Below are 11,749 nucleotides of genomic sequence, written 5' to 3'. Positions count from 1 at the left end.
CAGGGTGCTTGCGTAGTTTGCTAAGAGCTTAGCATGGGTGGATCTTGCAGCTGATGAGGTGTTTGTTGTATGGTATCAAGGATTGGATGCATAACTGCATGAGAGTCACCTCCAATGATTGTTGTCTCAGAGGGTAGAGAGGCGATGAGGTCTGCGGTGCGTTTGAGGGTAGGAGTGAGCAGTGATGGTGGGGAGTATACAGACACTAAACTAAGGGCCCTGCCTCCTACGGTTCCTCTCAGGTCTATAAAACATCCCAGGGGATCATTAGTGGCTTTTGTAAGTACAGAAAGAAGATTGCGCCGCATGAGGATTGCCACACCTCTTGATACCCGCCTGAACCCTGAATGCCAAGCTCTGTCATAGCCGTATCGTGTCCTTTAAACTCTGTCCAGTAGCCCATTGACATGCCATGATATTATACGGAGCAGGTCCCTGCCATTACGTGTGTCTGTCATGGTGGGTAGGAGTGCAAATGAGTACTCGTGGGAGGTGAGCTAAGCGTGGGGTGCATTGCTTTGCTACAAGTGCGTCTCTTCAGCTTGGGCTTTGTGTGCGCATGTCATTTTGCTGAAGAAGAGTGCTGGTGCGGCAAACAAGGTGTATTAACAAGAAACCGGGACAGCGGTCCCCCCTCCCTTTCCAACCCCCCCACCCTATATTTCAAGAAAGGAAGCATCTGTCGACCCTACTAACCAATACAAAATACCAAACTGAAACGCTTGGGTGTGGAGATTCGTGGAGGATCCCTCCTCACATAGAGGATATTTTATCGCAGCAATCAGAAGAACTTGAATTGCGGTAAACGCGGCTATCAGGAATGAGCCACATCTTATGTTTCAGGTAGTCACCGCTGCTCAGGGTTAGCAATCATGGAGTGTTGTACTCCGAGAGAGGTCCGAGTCTGCCAAGTCCACTGGAGAGTGTCGAGGCGATTCGCTCCCAGGATCTGAATGACCTGCTGAACCAGCTCGAGGTGGGGAATGGGAGTTGTTCAAAAGCTCCCGTGCTTTTGGATGCAGTCCAAGACCCAAGGAGGATTCTGATGTAGCCCGGCACGTTCCTCGTTTGAGCGTGTGCGTCTGCTGCTTGTCTTAGGTGACCCCACCCGGGCTTCCTCGGTTCAGGCCTTGGAGGATCAGTCTTGGGCGTTCAGTCTCAGAGGGCGCTCCTCCGTCAGCCACATCCAGGCCGCCTCTGGGGACTGAAAGAAGAGGTCTTTATTCTGGGACACTACTCTGAGGCAGGCTGGAAAAAGAAGCCTGTATTGGAGGTCCAAAGCACGGAGTTTCTGTTTAACCTCAACAAACGATTGTCTTTGAGTTTGGACCTCCCGTGTATAGTCGGGGAAGTTCATTATTGATTGGCTCTGGTACGTTAGGGATTTTTGCTTGCATGCTTTGATGAGGATGGCATCTCTCTCCTTAAAATTGAGGATCCAAGCAATTATCGACCTATGTCCTGCTCCCGGCAGAGGTTTTGGAGCCAGAGAGCAGTGGGCCCGCTTGATCGTAAACCACGGGGAGAGGAAGTCTTTGGGCATCCATGAGTGTATCCAATGCTCAATGAAGTTTCTCATCTGCCCCTGTTCTGAGTCCTCCGGAAATCCTACCAGGCGGAGATTTTTGGTTCTCAACCTGTTTTCGGCATCCTCTGCTCTTTTATGCAGTTCCTTAGTGTGGGTCTGTAGACGCGCAACTTGATCTATTAACTGGTGGATGTCGTCCTCTACTGTGGAGATATGGGACTCGGTTTCTTTGATTCGGACAGTCACATTTCGGAGGTCCTGCCAGAGGAGAGCCATGTCGACTCGGACCTCGCCAATTTTGTTCTCTACTGAGGTTTGCGAGGCACTAATTGCTTGAAGGATGGTTCTGAGATCGGTGGCAGTGGGGGTGCTCTTTTCTATGGATCCGCCCATCGCCCCGGCCTCCGTGGTCCTGTATTGATCCTTTTTGGTCTGCTTTTTGGGAGGCTTCGGGCCTCGGTCCCTCCCCATAGCAGCAGGTAGTTATTCGCCCCCACCCGAAGACCAGCGCCTCCAGGTGTTCACAGTGCGACCAGAGGAGAAGAAGGCGTCTCAGGCCGCAAAAACGTGATTAAAGCAGGGGAGACCAACCAGGTCTGGTAATCAGGGTTCAGTCTCTCTGAGACCGAGAGCAGCAGGTGAATGCAGGACAGCAGATGACCACTTGGGCCTCGCGGCTCTCACAGCCCACGCGTTCGCCCCCACCACTGTGCGATTCTGCAGTCGACCTCTCCGCAGCTAGATAGCCAAGTGTTGCTGCAGCAGGTTGCTCAGGGGGCCGGTTGGCTGCTCACCCCTGCACACTGCCTTACCAACTCCCACCAGGCCGGGGGAGGGCCGGGGTCCGGGCGCCTCTTGTAAGTTGGTGAGTCAACTGGTCTCACCGGGCTGCCTTTTGCCCACAGGATCAGGGGAGGGGGGACGCAGTCCATGAGTCCACCGCTGGCCGAAATGGCAGCCGTACCCTCAACCCTGTTGCACTTGCCTGTCAGGAGTAGTCGCCACAGGCCCAGTTGGTTCTTCACCCCGTTTCAGGGTTTGAGGCCCAGGGTCCAGGTCCCGCCTAGTGTCAGCGACCCACCATTAACAGCGTGGGCTCCCAGGAGGCTCGTACAAGCATCGGAGTGCCCAGGCACAGGGTCGCAGTGGCTGCAGGCAGGGTCTTCCTTGGGCCAATAGGCCTCTGGGCCGCAGTACACAGGAGCAACTTAAAGTGTGCCGGGCCTTCCGTAGTCAGGGAATGGGGGGGAAGCCTTAACGGAGACTCCCGTTGCCCAGTAGAGACAGCCGATCCGCCCCTGTTCAGACCCCCCGCTGTGAGCCTCACAAGCTGCAAGTTGTTGGGGCCGCTGCTGCCGTTGTTCCCAGCTCGAACAATGTGCTCAGAGCAGGCCTCATCCTCCCCTTGCCACAGCTACCGCACTCACCAGCAATGACAGAGGGGTCCGGACCACTCTTGGAGTAAAACCGCCATCTTGACGCTTCAAGCCACGCCCAATCCCTCTTACTCATTTAAGGGATCATTTAGCATTTTTTGGAGGTGGGCCATCCATCAAAAACAACATATGCGCCACTTGCCAAACTTGGGATCCGTCTGCTCCATTTAGAGGTGAGGGAACAGCATGGTTTACATAGAGCACTGGCAGCCTCCAACATCACAGTTTAATGTTCAGCACAAATATATGCTTCCGTTACATGGTAAACCTTTGTTAAAGCACGGAAGGAGCAACATGACTTTCTTTACAGAACTATTTACATTCTTTAATTAAGAAATAAGAAAATGGACAATCACATTAACAAAGAACAGGCAATTCAAAGCAGCATCAGGCAAAACTATGAGATCACACTCCTAAAAACTTTTCATTTTTGTCTCAAGTCAAAGTGCAATGGTCTATTCCCAGGGTCCCCAGGCTCCAGTGGCTCTTGGATCACAGCGCGGATCATCATCAGGATAACAAACCGGTACTGAATGTTGATTGTAGTAATGAAGTCGGGAAAGCAGCTTCCTAACCAAATGGGGGTATTTTTCTGATAAATCATTCCTCTCCTGAGGATCCTGAAGAATATCAAAAAGCCATAACTTCTTTGTTGGTGCATCAGGTGACCAAGGCGTCGAATAGTTGTAGAAAGAAGGCGGTGGAATCCAGTGATCACAACCTAGAGCAGATTTGAAAACAAGAAGTATAAAATTAGTTCCAGAAGCATTACCTTGAAAACCGTTTCTCTTTTTCCATCACTGCCATGGATGCACACCGCATTCACAAGATATGTAAACCCGTCCCCTATGACAAATATTGAGAAATACAGATAGAGATGCAGACCGGAGTCCAGAATGCTGGTGTAAAATAACAGTTCAAAACTCCAGGTCTGACCTACATTACCAATACAAACCATTCTTCTTCTTTAGTTGACGTACTTGCTTCACTCAACTCAGCCGTGTAAAACATGGATAGCTTTGAAACATTTTCTTATTTCAAAGATGGGTTACAGTTGTGGCTAGGTTCTCAACTGAGCCCAATTTGCAGGCCTCCTTCATAACATAAAATTATTGTATTAGCATTGATCCTGACTAATATGTGCTCCCGATTAGAAATCTTAGCAACTTATAACATTAAACCATCATTCGGATTATAGAATTGATAGTGCAAGCAACCCATAAATAATGTGTCTAATCCGATGAATATCTGCTCATATATATGGGCTAGATGTATGAAGGTTAGAAATAGCGATTTTCTGATTGCAATTGCCTGCGATTCACAATTAGGAAATTGCTCTTCCTAATGTATGAAAATCATTTGAGTTTCATTAGCGATTCTTAATGGGTCACAAATAGACCTAACTCATGCATATTAATGAGGTAGATCGCAATTTGCAACACACTACGATTCACTGCCATCACATGGATAGTGGCCTGCTGGGGTCACCGGACCACAATGTCTGCGAGTACTTTTAAATAAAGCAATCTTTTATTTTATAACTGCAGCCTGTTTTCCTTAAAGGAAAACAGGAGAAGTTTAAAAAGAAAATAATGAGACAACTGCCTACTATTAAAAAATATTTTTGCAACATTCCCTTCCCATTGTGATGGGTTAACACCACTTTTGAAATGGTCATAAAGTATTACTGCTTTGCGACCTGAATTAGGTTGCAAAATATTAATACATACGATACCATTTCAGTATTTGGAAGGGACGCCCAAAACATGCCCATTTTAGTTACCAAATCGCATTTTGCAATTTGTACCTCAGAAAAAGGCATTTTTCCGGTCTCAAAAATGCTTTGTTTATCTGCCCCTTACTTCCTAACAGAAATATCTTCCCAGTGTACATCTCTTCCTCACACATTTCTGATACTTATAACCATTCCAGACAATCCTCAACACAACATAGAATATCCCAGCACACTGCAGATTATGGGTCCTATTCACAAAGGTATTTTGGCCATAAAAATTATTTATGGGTGAAAAAACTGAAATTAACGCCTGCCAGCAATTCACAAAAGAATTTCTGGCTGGTGTGAATTGATTTACTATTTTGGATTACTCTGCCAAAAGTGCAGATAATTCCGGTGTAATAAATCCCATGTAAAGGATGGGAAGGGGGCATTACAAGCCATGGGTTACTTAGTAAGTATGTGATAATCACAAACATGTATATTTGTGGGAATTCTCAATTTCTAATCCATCTCCTTCCCACAGTGGAAATTGTAAGGCAACCAATGGATGAGAAGAGGAGAGGATCACCCCCAGATTTTGTTGGGGTTTTCATGGAAGCACTTTCTCCAAGAGGAAACATGTTAATTATACACCCAAATGATCAACAACATGAATGGTTACAGAGAAAATCAGAAAGAATTTCAAGAAGACCGGAAAGACTGATTGAACAATGTTGATCTATTTACTTTATCTATTTTGTTTATTTGTTTTGGCGGGGAGGGGGGGGGGTGTATTAATGAGTAAATGATATTATGATGTAATTAGTTCTAAAAGAATGTTAAGACTTAAGGAATGCACAGTGGGCATTTCATTGATGTACCAGGATGAATATGGAAGCTGATTTACAAGCTCCATTAAAGGATATTACTAAATTATATTCACTGTGTCTGGATGACTCTTTTACAATGTTTACCTTAGGGACAAGGAAACAAGCATGCGTTGGCAAAGAGGGGCAACAGGACAAGATGCCGGGCTTCCAGTCTGAAATTAGCACAAAGTGAGGCTGCAGGTGAAGGGATCACACAAAGGGGCTGCAAGGGGGCAGGTGCATACACAGGAACGGCAAGGTTGAGACAGAGCAGTGCACAAAGGGTCTCCAGGGAGGCATGGGGACACAAATAGGAGATGCAGACTAGAAGCACAGAAAGGAAATGTAGGTGGGGTAACTGCAAACAGAGCAGCTGCAGGGAGTTGGGGAGTACACAAAGGGGTGCAAAGGGTGTGGTGGGGCACAGAGAGGTACCAGGGGTGCACAGGAACGGCTACAGACAGGCAGAGAGTACACAGGTGTGTTGCAGAGGGTGTGGAGCCCACATGTACAGGCTGTCCGGGTGGATACAGAGGAACTGCAGGAAGGCGAGAGCATACCCACCATCAAACATTTACACAACCACCATGTCCACACAATCATAAATTTACACAACGCCAATCATACAGCGACACAAGCCACAACAGACATCCACTCACACATTTCATACATTCACATCATATACCAACACACACACTGTACATTCATGCAAGCAATACCATAAGACAGCACACCAACCCTTATGCGTCCAAACTCACATCATATACCAACACACCCAACATCATACTTCACAGCACTCAGTCATATATATCAACATATCCACTGTCAGTCATTTGTCACCAAGCATACTGTCATACATCAACATGCCCACCATCATACGTCCAAACAGCCATCTTATATTAATTCATCAATAAATACATATCAACACAAACAAAATTAACATAGTACATCCCAACATCATACATCAACACATGCACCATCATACAGCCACACAAACGTCATAGATCAATACACCCACCTTCATACCTTCAACACAAGCATCATACACCATTGTACTTCAACAGACTCACTTTCATGCATCCACACATGTAAAGTTAAACAACTGCACACACAAACACCAAATGCCAATTCAAACAACATCATAGGCCAACAAGCCCGCCATCATACACAGCACACCTATTATAATAGGTTCACACATCTAACCTCATACACGAGCACACCAAGCACAACACATCCACACAACCAACATCATATGGCCCTACACCAACCATCATAAGCTAACATACCCATTGTCATAGGTTTAAAAAAACATTTGCTAACACACAAAAGCAAAAAAAAAATGAAAATCTCTAAAAACAGTAAAAGTTGCCAAAACACCCACCATCATACTCCAGCACACTTTCATACATCACACAATGAATCCCATATGACAACACACCAACCTCAGAACAACCATACAACCAACATCAAAAGTTCTCACACTCACCATCACACACTAAAACACTCACTGTCATAGGTCCTCAAAATAAATCATATGCCATTACACAAAAAAAATAAAAAGAAACAATGAAACTCCCTAAAAATCTAAAGGTCAAAGAGACGTAAAGATTCACAAATATGCTAACCGTGGGTTGAACAACAAATAAAAAGTTGAGAAATTCAAAAGTAAAGCTGCTGCCTTCACCTCATATAACAACCCTTCTCTACTAATTCAGCCATTACGTCTGCCCTGATTATATAATTGTTGCAACTATAAATAATAAACAAATATTACGCACATCAACACAAACATACCCAGTATCATTCATCTACAAAATCAACATAACATGCCAAAATACCCACCTCCAGACATGCTTCAACCAACCATCATATGGCAACACAAGCACATCATATGGCCACTCACAAAACCTCATACATAATTCTCTTCCAACCACCAATATATATCCACACATTCATCACAATCACATACCACTAACACACTTCCATACACCATCAAATACCAATACCAACCACAACCACCATTAAATGCCTGCTCAGCCAATGGTATGTCCCACACACCTGCATTGATGCATGTCGGAATATCAAATACAAAAATATTGTCCTATAAAAATATCATATCCAGTACCAAATGATCCTGAAGGTAGGTATTTTAAAGGAAATATAGATTTACTATTCTTAACTTCACACCTATGTACGTTGAAGGTACATATTGGGAAGTTACATATATGTGGAGTTAAGAATAGTAAAGTTACAATTACTTATATGTACTTACCTTCACAATATTTTCGTATTCAATATACTGACTATAGTATTTTCACACCACCACCCATCAACATAAGTGCATTATTTAAAAATTAAATACCCAAGCACTTGCCAACATAAACCCACACATCCACAGTCAGACACCAACACACCTAACATTGTACATCAAAACACCCACCATTGTATATGCACACATCCAGCACCCCACCCACGGCTCGTGGGGTGGGCAAGAGGGGCATGACGGGGAACGGGTCGCAATGTAAAAAATAAAATAAACGCCTGGTCCCGCGTCTCTGCTCCTGCTCTCCTGAGTCAGACTCCAGGAACAGGAAGCACAGCCAGGCTCCCCTGACCAATCACAACGCTGCAATGCAGCTTGTGATTGGTCTGAGCGTCATGACACAGCGCTCATCCAGGAGATGGAAGGGTTGGCATGTTTCCACGCAGGCTGTAATGCAGCCTGCCTGGAGAAAGGGGAAGTGCGCATTACTGTTTTTGGCGCCAGAGTGGGCAGGCCAACAGTCATTGCGCACTTAGGAGGGTTCTACCACTCCTCCCCTGCTCTACAGCCCCACCCGCCCCCTCACGGAAAGCTGCAGCAACAGGAGGACAAGATCAAATGATAATAACATTACGTTATTATCATTTTATGTTCTCCTTTCTTTTACTGCTTCAAGGCAGTGGGGCAACACTCCTTCGCCTTAGCAGAGGAGCCTCCACTGGCTACCACACAGAGCATCCAAATCCACCCAATCTGCATTTACTAGTGCTGTACATTGTTACACCAAGACCTGAGTTACACCATCATGCATCATTTACAAACTTATAAACATATTCACTGAATCTCTCAAACACTTCTCAATGAACGTTTCTTAAGTATTAGCAGGGGTAGGCAATAAGGTAGATTTAGTACAGTTTGTTTACCACACAAAGTGATGGTAGCACCTTAACTTGTGTATTTTTGTGAACCCACTATTAACATAATAGCCAACTTTAGCTCCCTTTCCGCTTATGTTTTTAAGACATATATACATATCTATATAATAATCTAATATTTTATGATTAATACATGTAACAAGACACTGTCATAGTTGCACAGGTGGGTGAAATCTCACCACAACTGAATTTCTAGAAGTTAGCTGTCTGACTTACCTGTCCTGAATTTAAAGTATGTGTTATACATTCGCTACCACCTGCTGATTTATATATGCACCACATATTTCTACTGCATAGCTCATACAAATGCACTCAGAAAATATACAGCATGAACAAGAATTGTTGGCTATTGTTTACCATAAATAACCAGGCAGCCTGTATCACCAAAGTATTCATGTTTAGCAATCCAGCGGCAAGGAAAGAATAACAGAGTATAGCCAAGATAACTGAACATGTTACTTTACGTACCGGGATAGCCAGTGAGCAGTTTCCATTGTCCATGTCGTATCCCAGCGTGGATGGATATATTGAAAAGTGAATTTTCCCACAAGGATGGCTGGACATTATCTGCAGATTCTCTGATGTGCCCCCCAGGGCCTGTAAAAGAAAGCATATTCCTAGGTGTTAGTCTTTGTGCATGGGAATGGGCCTTTAATAAAAAGGTTTTTGATACTAATGCCAGCATAAACTGGAAAATTAACTTGCTCTGAGACATGCCTTACAAATGTTGCAAAGCCACAATCGATATTCATGTTAGAAAGTTATTTTTGAGACAAGCTGCTTTATTTGGTACTCTGCAATCTGGAGAAAAGTTAGAGAGAACGACCAAGATATGGAGAGTTGTTGTAGTCAAGGCACAATACAATGATTGCATGGACTACAGCTGGAGAAGAAGTAGGCAGTGGCGGCGAGTCCATTGGGGGCATTGGGGCGATGCCCCACTAGCATGGACGACCGCACACCGCACTGCCAACAGAATAAATAAGTCAAGTATTTTATTTAAAATTAAAAAATTAATCGGGAGCCGAGCGCACTAAGGCCCTGGGAGAAGCCCGACAGGATCGGGCATCTATAGGAAGTGGGCCTTGGGGGGCAGGACTGCGGCAGAGTGACAGGCAGGCAGCGCACAGGCAGAGGGGTGAGACACTAACTGCGCATGTAAAATGCCGGAGTAGTCCAGATTTAGACTGGCCCGCATGCGCACAGTTAGACACCCCCCCCCCCCCCTACAACAACTACTAGACATAGGCATGGACGCGGGGCCCCGGGTCTCAAAATGGGCAGAAAGTAGTCTGCTCTTAGCCAATCCTGGCGCAATGGCGCTGCTAACGCTGCGCCAGGATTGGCTGCTGCAGCAGGATGGTTAATGTCGTCGGTGATTGGCCATTAGCGGGAACCCCTCAGTCACCCATGGGCAACGGTGTCACTGGCATCGAGATCAGGACCTCGGGAGGGAAGGGCTGCAGAACCTCAGCGACAACAAGGTAGGGTGATCTTGCGCCTTCACCCCAATCTCCCTAAGCCTAAGGTGACATGACAGGTCCGTGTGGGCCGGGCGTGACATTTCACCCAACCTCGAGTCGAAACTCTCTGCAGACATGGCTCGGTGCAAACACTGCTGCAGGTAAACAGGTCTCTCCACCACACGCCTAACTCCCTGCACACAAAGAAAATGACTTAGGCTCGGAGGGGTCGGACCGCCTGCCTGGACCTGCTTAAGCAGCCTGCTTTGCTATCGAGTAGCACGACCGGACCGCGTCCCCCCACCCACGTACGTTTTTGACCAATCCATCATTGAGTTTATTTATGTTACGTAACATTATTATCAATGCACCTAACATAACCTATGGCCATGGTTTGGTGTAAGCAGGAGGCAGAAGTTCCTGCCTTTTTTTCATATTTCAGGGAGGGTGCATCTGGAGCTGGTCTGCATTTAGGAGGGAACCGAGTGATGGTGTTCACCACAATACCTGCTGTCTTGGTGCAACTTTTAGACAGGGGTGGAGGCCTTCCCACCTCCCTCCCGTCATTCAATCACTGGAATTAACTCAGTTACTGTTCCAGGCTTGGTTGGGGGCTACACCACTGGGAGGGGGCTGAGGAGGAATCAATTGACAGTTTGCTAAGGCGCACCTGTCACCACAAACTGTATGTGCTCACTAGGATCTATGCAAAGGGAGAGGCAGCGACTGCTCCCTAAGGTTTATGTCCAGTCGGAGGCGATAGAGGGAATCCATCATGACCTTCTGGTTTTACCTATTCCCTCCGTGTACCACCCCTCAGGTGCCTCTTGCTCTTCAGCGATAATCTTCCATTCACGATCATGTGACTGAGATGTAAGTAAAAATATAAAACACCCCGTATTTCACTAACTTTGAATGGCATTAGGTGTAAATGCTAGCTCTAAGCTAGTTACATATGTAAATGGTAAAAGTTAGTTCTACGGGCCTAAATCTAAGTCACAACCGTGTATCATTATGAAGGAGACTGAATGAATGCAAAGTTCTTACGTTTGAAAGCTGTAATGCTGCATGGTAATTTTAGACTCATTTTTCTTTCACTCCTGTCTACACCTCCTCACAGTCTATGGCTACGCCCGCTGTCCTCCTCCACTCACAATTAAGACAGCCTTTGCTCTTCTCTGCAGATTCATTCCTACCGCCTTGACTTCTTGTCTCTTACTCTCTGTTCTCTCCCTCAAATCCTAAGCCTACTCACCCTGTCCCACTCAGACTGCCTTACTGTTACTCCTCACCTGTAGCAACTACTCATGCCTTACTCCTACTACAATAGTCACTCCTCACTTATGCCTACTGCTTTTGGCCTATTCCTACGATACAGCTGTAACTCCCCAGTTAAGCCTACTACTCTTCCTACACCCCTCTTCTACTCCACTACCACACCAACTCTCTCAGGACAGTTTTCAGTAGGAGTATTTAGACCTTTCTTCCTCCACTGCAGCTCTCATCAACTCTCTCTCCCCTCACCCACCATGTCTCCA

At 45.8% G+C, this 11,749-nt stretch overlaps 1 protein-coding gene across 1 annotated transcript in view; it reads right to left on the bottom strand.

Annotated features, from left to right (window-relative positions):
* Positions 1 to 2,956: 2,956 nt before the first annotated feature.
* ARSB (arylsulfatase B) overlaps positions 2,957 to 11,749 on the bottom strand; it is a 268,316-nt gene continuing 259,523 nt past the window's right edge. The window contains exons 7-8 of the mRNA XM_086960741.1: positions 9,217 to 9,345; positions 2,957 to 3,685 (exon numbers count right to left, since the gene is read on the bottom strand). Of these exons, the coding sequence (XP_086816867.1) occupies positions 3,420 to 3,685; positions 9,217 to 9,345 (395 nt within the window). The 3' untranslated portion in view covers positions 2,957 to 3,419. The remainder of the gene's footprint in view (positions 3,686 to 9,216; positions 9,346 to 11,749) is intronic.

This window comes from Lissotriton vulgaris, chromosome 3_1 (genome assembly GCF_964263255.1).
Source record: "Lissotriton vulgaris chromosome 3_1, aLisVul1.2, whole genome shotgun sequence".
Lineage (NCBI taxonomy): Eukaryota > Metazoa > Chordata > Amphibia > Caudata > Salamandridae > Lissotriton > Lissotriton vulgaris.
Note: the sequence above shows the minus strand (reverse complement) of the source record. Positions and strands in the feature narration are given on the sequence as shown.